The 17,371-nt window shown below is 54.7% G+C and overlaps 1 protein-coding gene across 3 annotated transcripts in view; it reads left to right on the forward strand.

Moving 5' to 3' along the window:
- LOC133342327 (echinoderm microtubule-associated protein-like 2) overlaps nt 1-17,335 on the forward strand; it is a 32,650-nt gene extending 15,315 nt beyond the window's left edge. For 2 of the 3 annotated variants that reach the window (XM_061551415.1, XM_061551413.1), the window contains exons 2-23: nt 1,892-2,341; nt 3,359-3,476; nt 4,522-4,611; nt 4,959-4,984; nt 5,746-5,772; nt 7,537-7,666; nt 8,505-8,654; nt 9,296-9,365; nt 9,750-9,860; nt 10,680-10,775; nt 11,181-11,315; nt 11,462-11,561; nt 11,674-11,828; nt 12,137-12,262; nt 12,372-12,503; nt 12,795-12,862; nt 13,178-13,266; nt 13,761-13,858; nt 14,104-14,191; nt 14,485-14,577; nt 15,161-15,291; nt 15,699-17,335. In XM_061551415.1, the coding sequence (XP_061407399.1) occupies nt 1,892-2,341; nt 3,359-3,476; nt 4,522-4,611; nt 4,959-4,984; nt 5,746-5,772; nt 7,537-7,666; nt 8,505-8,654; nt 9,296-9,365; nt 9,750-9,860; nt 10,680-10,775; nt 11,181-11,315; nt 11,462-11,561; nt 11,674-11,828; nt 12,137-12,262; nt 12,372-12,503; nt 12,795-12,862; nt 13,178-13,266; nt 13,761-13,858; nt 14,104-14,191; nt 14,485-14,577; nt 15,161-15,291; nt 15,699-15,824 (2,609 nt within the window). In that variant the 3' untranslated portion in view covers nt 15,825-17,335. The remainder of the gene's footprint in view (nt 1-1,891; nt 2,342-3,358; nt 3,477-4,521; nt 4,612-4,958; nt 4,985-5,745; nt 5,773-7,536; nt 7,667-8,504; nt 8,655-9,295; nt 9,366-9,749; nt 9,861-10,679; nt 10,776-11,180; nt 11,316-11,461; nt 11,562-11,673; nt 11,829-12,136; nt 12,263-12,371; nt 12,504-12,794; nt 12,863-13,177; nt 13,267-13,760; nt 13,859-14,103; nt 14,192-14,484; nt 14,578-15,160; nt 15,292-15,698) is intronic. The other variant, XM_061551414.1, reaches the window with a different exon arrangement.
- Nucleotides 17,336-17,371: the final 36 nt, after the last annotated feature.

Consider the following 17,371-nt stretch of genomic DNA (forward strand, 5'->3'; position numbering starts at 1 on the left):
GGCCCCACTTCTTAAGTGGCATGCTCCAGGTTCAGCAGTCCAATCTCCAATTCTTTGCATTTTTCTCGGAGTGAGCCGTAATGACCAGATCATCGGCGTACGTAGCATGGCTGACGAGTAAGGTGCCGTCCCTAGACCTCACCTGGAAATCCATCCGCCTCCGATTGTATCTCTCCCAGATGGATGCAAGAGTCATTGAAGCTTCTGTGAACTGTGTGGTTAAATAAGATGTTAAATCGTGTAGGGGCCAGATGACATCCCTGTCGCACTCCAAGGTGAACAGGAAATGGATGTGACTCCCGGCCGCACAGCTTTATCCAGACCTGCACGCCATCATGACAGCCCTTGATGATTGTGAGCACTGGGTCAGGAATCCTCTTGATGTGGTTCCTGCGCTGCGCTGCAAACCCATCGACCAGGGTTTGATTCCCGGCCACGGCTAGCGTAAGTGGCGAGTGATCTCAAAACCTCCCTTCGGTCGACTCGGCCATGAGGTCGACTCGCCTGCGTTGGTGTGTAAAATACCAACACTGAGGAGACAAAGGTTGCCGGACGTGGTGGTGGTGGCCACACCACCCCCTTGTGCGCCGTACCGGCATTCATAGGTGCTCCCCGACACACAACGCCCACGTTACGCGCCCACAATTCATAACCCGTTCAATACCACTCTCGGATGCAATTGGTGACACAGTCCCATTGATTCACACACACACACACGCACAAATGTGTCGGTGGCTGCTCTTTCAGCTCCCATCGTCAATTAAAATGAAATAAAATGAATCGGGGATGGCATGGATGGCTGCCTTCCTACGCCGCTACCCACCCCACTCGCCCCCACACACTCTCCCTCCTCCTCCGACCGACCACTCCCCCCACGCACAAAGACAGCTTTGAGCGGCGCTGCACGACTCGGGTCCCTGCCACCCTCCTCGTCCTCCTCGCTCCCGTCGTCGTGACGAAGGCAGGAGGCCGCCTCGCTCGCCGCAGCGCGCTGCCCGCAGCGGCGCCGACGCCGCTCGCTCGCCACAATTAGCGGCGGCGACTGCTCACGGCCGCCCGTTGGGGTTTTTTTGGGGATTTTCGTGGAACAAAGGGAAGGGTCAAGCCATTGTCGCTGGGGGTGAGTGGGGAGATGGAGGCTGTGTCTCTGTGTGTGCGTGCACGCGCTGCGCAAGCTCTCTCCGTGTCCGCCTCCATTTGCCTCCGAGTCTCTCCGTCTGCACCGCCACGGTCACAACCGTTGAAGCTGCTGCTGGTGGTGGTTGTGGTGACAATGAGGATGCTGCACTTGCTGTTGATGCTGTTGAAGGTGCCGTTGCTGCTGTTGATCGTGATGATGGCGGTGATGAGGACGTTGCACCTGCTGCTGATGAAGATGCTGTTGCCGATGATGGTGGTGATGAGGATGCTGATGGTGAAGATGCTGCTGCTACCGCTGCTGATGGTGTTGGTTGTGGTGATGGTGGTAGTGGTGGGGAGGATGCTGTGGCGGCTCGGGAGCTTGCTTGCGACGCGGCGACGTGCGCCGTCGCCCGCGCTAATCGTGTGTGCGCAGTCGCTTTGTCTGTGGAGCCAGCGGACTAATCTGTGTCCCGAGTGCGCGTACTCGTGTGTGTGTGTGTGTGTGTCTGCCCATGTCTGCTCCTCCATCCTCATGTCTGTGTCCGTGTGTGCATATGTCCGCGTCTGTCTTCGTGTCCATGGGCGTGTGCCTGTGTCTATGCCCGTGTGTATCTGTGTATGGTCCGTATGTCTTTGTGTGTGTGTATTTTGTCTTTTCTGTGTGTGTCATGTGTCTCTATGCATGTGTGTCACGTGTCTCAATGCATGTGTGTTTGTGTATCTGTCCATGTCTTGTGTCCGTGTGTGTCCTCCGTCCCCCGTGGCGCAGGCGAGGACGGGAGCTGCGTGCTGACGGAGAGCGACGGCGCCGACGCCCCCGGCGACGGAGACCCGGACCTCGTCGCCCTCGGCAATCGCTTCCTCGGCACCGACGGCACCGGCGACATGGCCAACAGCACCGACGGTGACGGGGCCGGCCCCACCGGCGGCGGGGCCCAGCGCTCCGTCTCGCTCGCCGAGACCACGGCCTCGTTAAGCCTGGGCTCGGTGAGCGACTACCACCCGCTGCACCACCACCACCAGCATCAGCAGCAGCACGGCGGGGCGGGCGGTGCCGATGCCCTGCACCGGCTGGCGGCGCTGGAGCGGCGGGCGCGCGCCCAGGACGACGAGATCACGGTGCTCAAGGCGGCGCTCGCCGACGTCATCCGGAGGCTGTCGGCCGCCGAGGAGCAGCAGCAGCAACAGCAGCCCGGCACCACCACACCCACGCGCGGCAGTGAGAGACGCCGCACGCTCTATCGCTCGCTCGCACGCTCTATCGCTCGATCACTCGCTCAAGTCTCACAAAGTCGCTCACTCAGGCTCCCTCTCACTCAGCCGCGTGTCATGGTGAGAGATGCTGCCCGCCCGCTCGCTCACTCGCTCACTCGTTCACTCGCTCACTCCCTCTCACACACGAGCGGCGGTGAGACTACACAACCTTTCACACAATCTCTCTCAATAGGCCTATTTAACTCGCGCAAGCAGCTTTGCCTTTCACATTCCCTGTTTGTCGTGCGTCAGTGAAGTCAATGTGTGGTCCTTAAGAGCTGGGAATGAGCCAAATTAAATAAATAAACTAAATGAATCTGTGCAGCGACATTGGCGTCCGACCATCGACTCCTTGGTCTCAAGAACCTGCTTTCACCGCAAGCAGCTGAAAGCTGGATTCAAACCCTGGATCTCAGCAGTGCCGTCATCCGTCTCTGACATGGCCATTTGGAACCCCCTTGGACCCATCCTGTTGCTAGGTTACTATCAACCTGTCTCCTTGCTGCCGCCTCCACACGCCGTCCTTGCGTGCGTGTGGACAGTCCGTACACGTTTCCGTCCACTCGTGTCTTTGTGTGTCTCTGCATGTCTCACTGTCTCCGTTTGTCTGCGTGTGTGGTGTCCCCGTGTGTCTCCACTTGTCTCCTTTCTGTCTCAACGTCTCCATGTTTCTCTGCGTATCCCCGCGTGTCTGTTTGTCTCACTGCCTCCATGGGGAGCGGTAGTGTAGCGGTAAGCGCGCGCTGCTCTACGAACCCTACGGCCTGAGTTTGATTCCCGCTCATGGTCAACACCAGTGACAATTGTCTGAACTGGCCATGGGCCATTAGGGAGGCAAAGGCGGTCGGGCGTGATGCTGGCCACCGACCCCCTTGTGCGCCGTGCTGGCCTTCGTAGGTGCTCGCTAACAGCACTTGACCTGACAGTCTGTTCAAGGCTATATGGGGGATCTTAGTCTTTGCACTTCTGCGTGTGTCCCCAGGTCGCCCGTCTCTGTCCTCCCACCCGTCGCGCTCGAGCCTGCTAAGCGACGGGCCCCCCCTGACCCCCCGCAAACCGAATTCGGGATACGCCCCCCTCAGCACCCCCTCACCCAGACCGTGAGTTTCAACCACAAGACGCCCACCGCACCAATTCAACCAAACCACCCCGAGCACACCATGGCAATCGCCCCAGTGAAATCACACCTGGGCAACCACACCATTTCAAATACACCACATCGTGTCAACTACGCCATACACTGGTAACCACACCATGGCAATCGCACCACTCGCATTAGACCACACCATGCCAACTACACCACACCATGCCAACTACGCCGCACACTTGAACCACACCATGGCAACCACCACCACTCCCACCCTGCTACACCGCCACTCCCAGCACATCACACCATGCCAACTACACCACACCATGCCAACTATGCCGCACACTTGAACCACACCATGGCAACCACCACCACTCCCACCCTGCTACACCACTCCCACCACACCACACCATGCCAACTGCGCCACAACATGGCGACCACACCATTGCGATCAACCCACACCTCGGAGTGCAGCATCATGAACCACCAATGTGTAATTGTAGGAGCAGTCTGCAGTGCTGCTGCTGTTGCTGTCGCTGCTGCTGCGTCTACATGCGTCTGTGCTGTGTGCAACCGGCCGGGTGGCGCAGCAGTAGAGCGAGCGGCTTGCTAGCGGAAGGTCGCGAGTTCAAACCCTGGTTGGTGGATGGTTGACTCAGCCAATCAACCCTCCCCCCGGGGTCGATAAAACCAGTACCGCTTTGTGAGGAAGTCAACTGTGGCTCTGCTATGACTGCTAGACGCACCCCCGCCATATGAATGTGGAATTGCCCACCACTGGCTCAGGGCCGTAAATGGGAGATGAGCACCAATGTCCTCGTAACGTGATGATCAGCTTTGTGTCTCGCTGGGTCATAATGAATGTTCGTGTCTCGCTGCCGCATATCTAGTGCAGATATTTAAACATATGGTCCTCGCTTTATGACCATATTTGTGTTGATTGTTAAAATTAATGTTGAAAGAAAGTGTCTTATTTATGTATCATCATCATCGTCATCATCGTGATCTCTCCACTGCTGGCTGGGAATCACCGTGGCTTGCTCCTGTGCCGTGAGCAGCACGGAGAACTGCACCCTGCGCAGGGAGGCGCGGCTCAACCGCTCGCGGTCCGTCACGGAGAACAGCGCAAGCAAGCGCAAGCAGCTCGAGTGAGTTCCCCCTCCGCACGCTCGCCAAACGCTCACCTCACGTTCATCACACTCCACACGCTCACCACACGTTCACCGCACTCCACACGCTCACCACACGCTCACCACGCGATCGCCACACACGCTGCACCCACTGCACGCGCCGCTCGCACTGCACACGCCACGTGCACCGCACGCACTGCACACATTACTCGCATCATGCCTCCACCACTCAGACCACACAGACCATGCACACGACTCGCACCACTCGCACAAGTCCTGCGCTGGAGCGGAGTTGAGCCCTCGAATTTTCACTCACCTCCCACCCCCCATCCCTTCTGCCCTCGCTCCCTCTTCTCTCCGAGTAGCAAACCCAAGCCCGAGTATTGCTCAGGTGAGCTCTCCACAAAGATACACACACTCACGTGCATGCACACAGACGCACGTGCACACACGCACGTGCGATCACTAGCGTTGCCGCTGTGTAATTATTCACGACGCGAAATGACGGTCCATGATGGTGATTATCGTGATGTCAGCTTCCCCATAGTTTGTGGTTCTCACATTTGTTGTAACTGCTCATGGGAACAAATATTTACTTCTTCTTCAACTGCAGGTCACTCTGCCTTTGCCTGCACTGAGTTATGCAATGTTATGCGTAAAATGCACATGCTGGCCATTATGCAAAAACTGTTGCATTTCCAAATATTAAATCTATGATGTCAATGATGAGGTCATATAATCATGCCATTACTTGCTCCGCAGAACATTCTGCAGAGCACTCAATTTAACGTATAACATCTGTTCGTTGGCAGCTTTAATTTTAGAGTTTGTTATTTCAGACGTAATTTTGTCAGGGAATAAAATAATAGAAATGATCAGGATTTTATATTTAGCAAAACTGATGATAACGATCGTTGTGGATCTTATATATCGTACGACGAATCGTGGTATCGTCACAACGTGGCAACGCTCGTGATCGCACTTCCGGGGGTGAGGCTGGGCGCCAGATAACTCCATCTGCCTCGACCGTGCGCACGCGCGTTCATCGTTATGCTGCGATTGTCGTTTTGCCAGTAATTGATTGGATTGGTGCTGTGATGGCTGCGAGTTGATGTTTAAATGGTTGTGTCGGTGTGGGTGTCTGTGCGACAGACAAGCGTCGCGTCACGTACTCACCAGGTGAGCCTCACCCCACATGGTGCCAGCTTGCTCTGCAGCCCCCCTCCCCCCCCACCGTTCTCCACCTCCTATCCTCCTCGCTCACTACTCCGGTCACTCTGCTCCTGTGTGCCGCTGCATGATATCATATCGTGTGTGTTGGCGGTGGGCTGAGGTCACTTCCTGCGTTGGTGGTGGCGTGACAGCACCGTGTTGCTGGCGGTGCGACGTCACTTCCTGTGTGTTGCTGGCGGTGCGACGTCACTTCCTGTGTGTTGGTGGCGGTGCGACGTCGCTTCCTGTGTGTTGGTGGCCGTGCGACATAACTCCCCAGCGTGTCGCTGGTGCGGCTGTGTTACACTCCGCTCTGGCTGTTGGTGGTGGTGGCTGCGCTTGTTCCCTGTGGCTGTGTCGCTGCTGCTGCCGCTACCACTGCTGCCGCTGCTGCATGCCGGTGTCCCAGCTGCTAAACGCTTCTGTTCGATCAAGAAGCAAATCTTAACCCAAACGGCTCTTATCTTGTAGCTACACACCTCGACTCGCTGTTCAGGCTCAAGCCCTTCATTTCTTTCCCTTGGCCTATAACCAACGGCCTCAATCACTCTCGGTACGATAAATATGGCCCGTGTTCCTGCGCCGCGTCTCCGCGATGCGCTCGCATTTGAACGCCATGTCAATCGACATAGTGTCGCTTTGTATCCACAAGATGAGGGCCGCTCGTTTTTTTCCCCCCGTCTTTTAACAAAACAAACTTCGCTCGTGGTGCGTTTCGATGTCTTTTGCCACACGAGGGCGGGCGTGTGAGAAATGCTTCCTCCCCACCCCCGCGCTTGTGATGGTGGCGGCGCGGAGACCTCGCTCCCCGGCCGGGGCTGCTGATTTCGCCACCGATCATTGTCGGCGACGATGATTGTGTGGCATTGCCTGTGGTGGACGGGGGTGCCAGGGGGTCGGTGCCTGCGCCTGAGACTCACTCGCTGACGCCTTACACTCGCGACACTCTGTGTCTCCTTGTCTCGCTCTCCCCCGTGGACACTGGGAACGGGAGGGAGACTTCTTAACGGACCCATGGCCTGGCCCAGGGAAAGGGCAGGCACTTCCCGTTGTGGTTACACAATAATTGTCCCGACGATGCTGTCGGTGCACCGTCATTAAACGAAGATTCCAATTCGGATCTCTCGCAGTGATGGAATTTAGCCAAATTAAGTAAAAAAAACTAATTTTATACAGTGGGGTTTTTGTGTAGTCATTGGTCACCCGGCTAAAATGATCTTTTTACCTCTTGAGAACCTATTTGAATCATGAGCGGCTGAATCCTGGATTCTAACCAAAGACCACAGCGGTGCCGGCTTCTTGCTCTGACACGGCCATCGTGAACCCACTCAGCATCTGGCCACTGCCTCCAGCGTGGTTTTGATTATCTGCTTTTTCCGCACCTCACAACAAACACCTGTGCTCACTCTCCCACCCTCACTCACTCATCTACCAACCTCCACCCGCCCATTCGTTTTATCAAACCACTCATTAACCCACTTATCCACTCAATCAACCATCTATTCCGTCAACCACCCCCTCCCTCCCTCAACCACCCGCTCACCTATCCACCCACCCACCCACCCACTCCCTTTTCCACTCATCCACCCATACACTACATCGTTCATCCAACCGCTCATCCACCCCCTCACCCACTCAATGCCACCCCCATCTTCCCACTCACCCTCGCTCACTCCCACCCGCTTGCCCGTGCGGTGGGGGTCACCCGCGCCACCCGCCCGCTGTCCGCAGAGGAGGGCTACGTGAAGATGTTTGTGCGTGGCCGCCCCGTCACCATGTACCTGCCCTCGCACCTCAAGGACGATTACAGCCTGAGCCAGAAGGTGGCGCTGCCTCCAGACAAGCTCAAGCTCGAGTGGGTGTATCCTCTCACCTCGTGTTGTTCGTACAATAATAGAGGGGTAAACGGCACGTCGCCTTCACGTATTTGTAGCGACATGTAAGTAAAAAAAGTGTCTCCCATAACCCGTTGGCCACGTAGCCTGGGAGCGTGTAAGTTCAGCAGCATTTATTGAGTAAAGCAAATTGTAAACCGGTTTTGACACGCATTGTCCCATCAGCAGGGTCAGGCTCGCTGCCATGGCATGGTGCTGATGGGTTGTGTGAGATATGCGTTTTTATTTTTTGCATTAGGAAACAGATATGTGAAGGAGACATTTTCATGAAATCTACTCTGTTATTTAAGTTCCCCAGAACTACGCTCATGGTTATTTTATGTTGTTATTACATTTGTTTACCCAGGCAAGTCCGAGTCTCAAGACCCTTTTGTCAGCCGGGTCCTGCCAAGTTTTCGCAGGAGGGGGAGATGTTGCTTTGTGTAGTCCCCATTGAGTAATTGGCAGGTCGTTTTAGGGCATCGGGATATTTGGCCAACATCAGTTAACATCGCGTGCTTTAATTTAGCTATGGGAGAACTCGGAGGAAACCCGTGGAGAACAGGGGGACGACATACAAACTCCACACAGGTGCCCGGTTCGGGAATTGAACCCAGGCCCTTTTTGCTGTGAAGCACACCTATGACCACTGTGCCACCCTCTCATATTAATCATCTTTGCATCGCTGTGGCGCTTGCTTAAATGCGCCTTGCGCCGCATCTCATCGCAAACATCCGGAGGCCCCCCCCCCCCCCCCCCCCCAGCGGCAGTTGCAGGGTTCTCGACGACAGCGAATGACCCCTTGACAGCGACGCCCGACCTCAGATACGGCTACCGCGGGCAGGACTGCCGCTGCAACATTCACCTGCTGCCCACGGGGGAGATGGTTTACTTCGTGGCGTCTGTCGTGGTGCTCTACAACGTGCAGGAGGGCACCCAGCGCCACTACCTCGGCCACAACACCGACGTCAAGTGGTGAGCACCACCGCGGTGATGCTGGTGATGGCGGTGATGGTGGTGGTTGGCACAGTCGGGGGCACAGCTGGTGCATCTGCCAGTCATGTCAGTCAACCCATGGCACCTGGGTCTGCCGCTTGACACTGTGAGCGAGCCTTCGACTCTTCGCTTGGCCTCAAAGTGCACCTGGCCCTGGCACAGGTGCCATGGTGACATCACCGCAACTTAGTAGCAAATGGTGTGTGCTATTGATGATAGTGGTGATAATGATGGTGTGATAATGAAGGTTAGGATCAGGGCCTAATTTGAGCTGGAGCTGTGCCGGGCTGAGCTCCATAAAATATATTTCTCAGTGCTGGGTCCAGGAATTTGCGGGTTTGGGGGACCCCGCAAAATATTCCATGAGCAATGAAGCCTTGTTTATGATGATAGTGATGATGATGGTGCCTTTGTGATGAGGTGGTGCTGATGATTGTGATAATGATCGTGTGGTGGTGGCAGTTGTCATAATGGTTAGGAAATTATGGTAATTGGTGGTGGGAGTGATGGGTTGGTGGTAGAAGTTATGATGGTGATTATGATGGTTATATTGTGGCGATGGTTGCACTGATGATGATAATGATGAAGAGCATGTTTTAATATTGCTTTTTTCCCTGCAGTATCGCAATACACCCTGACAAGGTCACCGTGGCGACAGGCCAGATGGCTGGTGTTACCAAGGAGGGCAAGGTGAGGGTGTGCGTGTGTGTGGGTGAATGTACAGATATGTGCACGTGTGTGGAACGGTCGTGTATTGGTTGGCGCACTTCACTACGAACCCGGTAAGTTCAATTCCTGCTCGCGGCCAACAGAAGTGACCGACATCTGACCTGGTCCTCCCTACGGTCGACTCAGCCTTAAATGAGTACCCGGTGCGGTGTAAACATCAGCACGAGAAAGACAAAGGTGGCTGTGGGTTCTGCTGACCACAACACCCCCTTCGTGTGCTGTGACGGCCTTTTATAGGTGCCTCCAAACGGCACTTGGCCCAGCAGTCTGTTAAGGCTACACGGGGGCTCTTTGCCTTAGTACGGGCGTGTGTGTGCGCATTTCGTGTGTGTGCGCCCCGCGTAGCCTTTCGCGCCCAACGTGCGGATCTGGGACTCGGTGACGCTCAACTCGCTGCACGTCATCGGCACCGGCTCCTTCGTGCGCTCCGTCAACTGCCTCTCCTTCTCCAAGGCGGTGCGTACACGCATGTTGAAGTGAGCGAGCGAGTTTGTGTATACGTGCGCCCGAGTGTGTGTACACGCGTGTGGGAGTGAGCGACTGACTGCGTACACGCGCGTCGTATTGAGTGTGCGTACACGCGCTTCAAAGTGAGCGAGCATGCGTATGTCGGAGTGAGCAATTGTGGATCTTAGGCCATGCGTGGTGACCCCAGTTCGTGGTTTCTCAGCCTGTTATCCTTGGTCTCGGCACTGACGCTGTCATTTGTCATCTCGGTGGATGTGAGGCCATGCGTGGAGACGGCGTGATGTAGGAATGAGCAGTGTTGAGTAATGCTGATTAGTCCGGAGTCAAAGTGATTTCCTGCTCGATTGAGCACTGAGGGTCAGTGCTCATCTCCCGTTTACAGCCCTGAGTGATGGACATTTCGCAAGACTGTCCATAGGACAACAACGGTGGATGCCGTCTGCTCACTTGTGTGCACGGCACCCCCCCCCCCCTCTGCGCCCCCATATGACCTTTGACCCCTGCATTTAGATTTTACAGCGATAAAATTCCACGAGATGACAATTTGTTGAGCTTTCACTTGTGGGCAGATCGCTTATGAAAGTTAAGTTAATACCTCCGTGGTCTTTACCTGGTCAAATATAGTTTAGTTTTAGTTGCATATTTTTCAAAAACGATGTTTACCTTTCTTATCGCGTTTTTGTATCGTTTGTTGTTGTGACGTTCTGACTCACCCCGACTGGACATCAGTGAAAAGGAGCTTTATAGCTCATCGGATTCCTCCTGCAGTGTAAATATTCTGATTATTTGACCCCTGCACGCGTGCAGAACGGAGGCCTACACCTCATGGTGGTGGACGATGCGAACGAGCACGTGATGTCCATCTGGAACTGGCAGAAGGAAGACAAGTTCATGGAAATCAAGGTCCTTGTCACCTCCACATAATCACCATCACTCATCATTAGCTGATCATTCTGCGGCTTTCATCGTCATAAGCCATCGCTATCTCGCACGATCATGTCAGGCAACAACCCGTATCGCTCCGTGCTTCTTCCTCTCGAGTCTCAACCGCTGGCCATTGTCCCTTCTAGTTGTGACGTGTCCTGCCCCACCAAGCCCTCTTACTTTTCTTAAGAGCTGGGACACTTTGTCTGTAACCTGCATTTGTTTTCTTATCCACGTGTTCCTCTCCCGTCTCAAAGTAAAACGATTGTATCTTTCAATGCTCGTGTTGTGCTGCTGCTTGTGATGAGACAATTAGTGATGTGACGGTGGCGATGTCGCGGTGATCGTGACCTTGCGGTGATGTGTTGGCGCGCGGTGCTCTAGTGTGCCGGGGACCCCGTGTTTGCGGCCGAGTTCCACCCCACGGAGAGCAACTCGATCATCACGTGCGGCAAGGGGCACATGTACTTCTGGAGCATGGAGAGCGGCATGCTCACCAAGAAACTCGGCCTCTTCGAGGTGACGCCGCCACGCCTGCGTGCCCGAGTGTGTTTACACGTGCATCAACATGCAAGTGTGCGAGAGTTTCTGAGTGTTCGTGAAGCTGCGTTTTTGTGCACGATGTTGTGTGACGTCGTGCGGTTGTGCCCGCCACTGCCCCACAGAAACACGAGAAGCCCAAGGCGCTGCTGTGCCTAACGTTCAACGAGAGTGGCGACGCCGTCACCGGCGACTCCAGTGGAAACATTCTCGTGTGGGGCAAAGGTACGTTGGCTTCGAGCGCGCTGGCAGCGGCGCAACGGCGCACATCGCGTGGCGTGCGGCGCATGTCACGTGTCCTGTTGCCTGTGCGTCCCGTGCGTCCCTTGCATCTCAGGCACCAACAAGATCAGCCACGTGATCTCGGGTGCGCACGAAAGCGGGATCCTGTCCCTGTGCCTCCTGCGTGACGGGACGCTCGTGTCCGGCGGAGGGAAGGACCGGCGCATCGTCGCCTGGGACAGCGCCTACCGCAAGCGCCGCGAGATGGAGGTGTGGGGCATGGGCTGTATTCGAGTGTGTGTGTGACTTGACATGCGGGGAGCAGCGGCCCAGTGGTTAGTGCACTATGGTACTAACCCTAGCGACCCGAGTTTGATTCCCACTCACGCCCAATATCAGTGATGAATATCTGAAACGGTCCTTGGCCTACCGTAGGTTGGGCGTGGTACTGGCCACCCATCTTCTCATGTGCCGTGCCGGCTTTAATAAGTGCTTTTCACAGCACTTGCCCCAACAGTCTGAAGCCTCCGAAAGGCATCATTGTCTTTGAACACGTGTTTGTGTATGTACACGTACAGGTCCCCGAGGCATATGGGCCGGTGCGCACGGTTGCCGAGGGGAAAGAGGAAGCCATCTTGGTGGGGACGACCAAGAATTTCATCCTGAGCTGCTCCCTCGACGGGGAGGTCAACCCCATCATACAGGTGCAGCCGCTCGCCCACCCCTACCTGTTAACCCATCGGCTCGCCCACCCGCCTGCTCACCCCCTGCTTGCTACACCTTCACCCCCCCCCCCCCCCCCCCCCCCCCAAGGGCCACACCGATGAGCTGTGGGGGCTGGAGTGCCACCCGAGCCGCGACCGCTTCTTCACGTGCTCCTACGACAAGCGCGTGTCCATGTGGGACGTGCACTCGCACCGCCTCATCTGGAGCAAGTCCGTCGAGGTGGGGGCCTGGCGGTTCGCTCGAGTGCCCTCGCACCCACGTTGTTACACTCCAGCACGTGCTACAATGCTGCAGCGCACACACTGACGTGCGACAAGAACATACAAACGACACACCAACGAACCCACAGTCGTCGTGCGTGTTCATTCACGTGCTTTAATTAGAACTTGTCGAGAGCCCAAAGAGACGAAACATGTATTTCACTCGCCCCGTTCATTTGTGCTTTATGCATAACCAGGTGAGAGTCCATTGCTTAGGACGTTGTGTTTGTTTTGCCGTGTGTCTGTGCAGGAGGCGGCTCAGTCAGCTGACTTCCACCCGACGGGGACAGTGGTTGCGGTTGGAATGCAGAAGGGAAAGTGAGTAAAGAGTTGTCATGGAAGTGATGACACCCGATTTGCAAATGATAATGCATGTTGCGCTAACGGCTACCTCCCCATCGTCATACTGCTAAAATATTATCAGTGCCATGTTACTTTTGAAGACGAATGGACATAATCCATATGCATACATCGTTTTCCCTAACTAATCTTTGTCCCAATTCTTCTGGAACTTGCTGCTTGTGGGGTCTTGCCACTGAGAAGTGATGAAGCCAAGTGAGTCGCCCGGCCACCTCAGGTTTCCAGACTGACGTGTGGTTGTGCTGCGGTTGTGCTGCGGCGGTTGTGGTGCAGGTGGGCGGTGCTGGACGCCGAGACAAGTGACCTCGTGACCCTGCACACGGACGGAGCCGAGCTTCTCTCCGTCATGCGTTACTCCCCAGGTCCCTATTCGTTTCTCCCCTCGTCTCTTTGCGTTACTCTAAGGATAACGTTCTGTGCCTGTGTTGTGTACACTTGGGTCTGGGCCGTTTTTGGGTTCATTTGGGGTAAAATTGAACCATACCTGGAGAGACACCGTTTTGGACTTGCTTATTGGCACTCACTAAAAATGTGTGTCTGTGTGGGGAGTGGTGGCACAGTGGTTAGCACAATGTACTATGAAACTGGCGAACCAAGTTAGATTCCCGCTTGTGGTAAAAATCAATGGTGAATATCTGAACTGGTTCTGGACCCTTCCCTAGGTCGACTCGGCCTTAAATGAGTGCCTGTTGCAGTGTATATCTGCATTAGAAAAACAAAGACGGCTGGGTGTGGTGCTGACCACATCACCCCCTCATGCACTGTGCCGGCCTTAATTGGGGCTCGCTAACGGCACTTGCCCCAACAGCTGATGAGCTACATGGGGGATCTTTGTGTTTGTGCGATTGACATACAGACGGCTCAATGCTCGCGATCGGCTCACACGAGAACTTCATCTTCCTGCATGCAGTGAGCGAGGATGGGCGGCGATACACGCGGCTCGGCAAGTGCACGGTACTGCCAACACCGCGTTCGCCGCACACGCACCACACCCGACACCCCAAACTCACTATACACCCTGCACTCAGCACATACTTCACCACACCCAGTGTTACCAATACCACAAACACGATATTACCAATACCACACACAGTTGGTCATATCACTGCAAGCTTGATAGGTGCTAACAAACAGCACTTGCCCCAACACTCAGATGGCTGCACGTGTGATGTTTTCCGTATGCACGTGTGCGCATGCAGGGTCATTCCAGCTTCATTACTCACCTGGACTGGTCAGTGGACGGAGAGTTCCTCGTCTCAAACTCTGGGGATTACGAGATCCTATACTGTGAGTGCGAGAGGCCATGTGAATGCCTGGGAGTGTGGGTGGGTATAGACGTGTGCCTGTGTATTGTTTGCCACATTGCCCTGACGTGTGCCGTGCAGGCATGCATAGGTGCTCGTAATGGCAGCGTTTGCCCCAACAGCCTTTGTAGGCTACATGGATATGTCTGATTTTTTTTTCTATTTTTTGTAGATGCGTGCCTGCCTTTATCGGTGCTCGCTCACAGCACTTGCCCCTACAGTCTATACGTGGGATCTCTGTCTTGTTTTTGATCATGTGTGGATGTGCTCTTTCAGGGAACCGTAACTGTAGGCAGCAGCTGATGGCGGATACCATCCGGGACATCGAATGGGCGACGTACACCTGCGTTTTGGGCTTCCACATCTATGGTACGCACACGTGAGCACACGTGATCTTGGATATTTTTGAGTAAATGTAAGAAATTCTGTCGATGGAATACCTTGTTTGCAAGGGTGTCAATATAAGTATCCAGCTAACACACATGGGTACATTGTCACATGCGTGTGTACATTTACTGGTGCACACAGACATTTGACTTCAAGGCTCCTCCCTCGCTCAGTGGGACTAGGGTTAAGTCCTGACGAGGCAACCACCAATTGAATGTGTGCTCAACAGCCCATTGCGCCTTACAAATTTAAATTATTTGTATCTGTGCACGCGCATCTATGCGTAGAACGTTGTTATTGTAATTCGTGCACTATGTTATCATCCCGGTGACCCGAGTTAGATTAACGGTCACGACTAACGTCAGTGTTAAATATCTGAACTGGTGCCGGGCATCTTCTAGGTCGGCTCAACCTTAAATGAGTACGTGGTGCAGTGTGTAAACATCAGCACTGCACAGTGCATGGCACACCATCCCATTGTGTGGCCTTCATATGTGCTTGCGAGCATTGCTTGTCCCAACGTTGTGTATAGGCAACACGGGTCTTTGTCTTTGCGTGCATCTAGGAGTGTGGCCGGATGGCTCTGACGGCACGGACATCAACGCAGTGTGCCGAGCTCACAACCGCGCAGTCGTTGCTGTGGCCGACGACTTCGGGAAAGTTCACATCTTCGTGTACCCCTGCTCCCAGCCCAAGGTGTGCCATTGGTCCCGTCCAAAATGCAGTGACCAGATTCCTGGCCCACACCTTTCAACGAGACTGTCACCCCTATACTCCGATCGCTGCATTGGCTCCCGATCTCACCCTGTTCGAAGAACCTCCACAGACTCATCCCTGCCTACCTATCCTCCATGCCCTCTCCTAACTCTGCCCGCATCTCGCTCTACTCGTTTCCACACTCCTCTACCCCTCACTCTCATATCACGCTATTCCCCTCCACCCACTTTTCTATTAAAGTCGCAAGTCAACCTTTGGCCTGGCAAAAGTTCAGGCTCAAGTCCTTCCTCTGCTCCTATGACTGGCTGCCCCTATAAATATGCCCAACATCTCAAGATGTGGTCAAATCCAGATCCTGTATATCTACAATGAATTGTGTTGCGCAGGTGCCGAGCCGAATCTACAGCGGGCACAGCAGTCACGTGACCAACGTGGCCTTCCTACACGACGACTCGTACCTGCTGAGCACGGGCGGCAGCGACACGTCCGTCATGCAGTGGAAGGTGTGCTGAGGCTGGCGTTGGGGCGCCCCCCCCACCCTCCGCAAAGCCTGCGCCACTTGGTTGCCCCCGCTCTCCCATTGGTGGAGAAATTCCGAAAACCGACCGTTGCTACCGCGTCGAAGAGGTAAACGGTACCGTGGAGGCGACGGCGAGCCCTCTCATCCGTCTCGATGGTGGCGTCGGTGCTGGGGAGGCCACGGCTTTGTTGTGCACATGGGTGGGTGAGCGACCCCTCGCAGAGCCCCCTTCCTGACCACCTTGACCCCCTGAACCTGCTTATAGAGCCTGCCCCACACCGCACGGAGTTGGTGAACAAGTCGATTATTGTTGTAAAAACTAAACGGTGACGTTTTCGTGCGCTGGTCTTAAGTGTCCTGCTCGTGTCGGATTCCTGTAAATGTGTAGCTTTGCCTTGTGCCGTCGCAAATGCGCCCCGGTTGTGCGCACACGTTGCTCGATGTCGTTTTTGTAAACAAGGAAATATTTTCAAGAAAATAATAGCGGCTTTGCAAAGAAAAAAATTAAAAACGAAAATACCAGCGGTGTTTAATTGTGGGGCGGAGGATGTACAGTATTTAGTATTAAGGCGCAACTTGGCGTTGTCGCGAGGAGCCGTTTTAGAACGTAGTGAGTTTTGTTGGTGGCGCCCTAGTCCTGGTAACGGTAGCGTTGTAGTACATTTCACTCCTCGGTTGTTCTGATACATTCCTGTGTCCGCCCCCCCACCCTGCCTCACCTGGTCCCCCACACCCAGGAGAGGTTGGGTTGAGAGTTTTGGGGCGAGAAGCTTAGGCATTTTTACCTGGAATGTGTTAATGGGTTTTTATTAATTTATGTTTATAGTTTTATCGTGAATCGTCGGGGGAAGCTGGCATGATGTTGATGCACGATTGGAGAAGAGGTCGTGATGGTGCAAGAAAGGGCATGGAGCCTGGCGGCTACAGCTCATGTTTGCTTGACACTGATGGAATGCGAAGGAGGGTGGTGAGGCGGGGATGACCAACCCTTCCCCTGCTTCAGGGTGGGGACATCAGTCCCCCCTCACCCCCCCCAGTCCCCCCTCACGTCAAGTCACCCTTCACCCCCAATCATACCTTACATTGCTATCCCTTAGTCACTCTTCACTCCCTCGCACCATTGAATCCTCGCCCACTCTCGCCATAATCCCCAGTCACTGCTCACCTCTCAGTCACTCCTTGTCATTCCCAGTCACCTGTTGTTGTGCACTTGGGTTGAGGGGAGGTGGAGCCACGTGAGATGAGGGTTTAAAGGCAAGCACGCGCCGGCCACGTGATGATGCTTGTAACTATGATGATGACCCCCTTATTAAGATGGCGACTGTGACAATGTTTGGTGGTGATGTTGGTGATGATTGTTAGTGGTGGTGATGTTTTTATCGTGGTGGTTAAGACGATGACGATGGTGACTGTGGTTCATGTCGCACGCTCTCCCGAGTTCCGCGCGAGAGGCCGAGCTGTTTTGCTCGTTATCTGAGAAATAAAGAAGACTTCACACGGTGAGGAGGGGCCATGTTGTGGATGATGAGTGACCCTCTC

Source organism: Lethenteron reissneri, chromosome 14 (assembly GCF_015708825.2).
Source record: "Lethenteron reissneri isolate LAM-NWPU_2019-01 chromosome 14, ASM1570882v1, whole genome shotgun sequence".
In the NCBI taxonomy this organism is placed as follows: Eukaryota; Metazoa; Chordata; class Hyperoartia; order Petromyzontiformes; family Petromyzontidae; genus Lethenteron; species Lethenteron reissneri.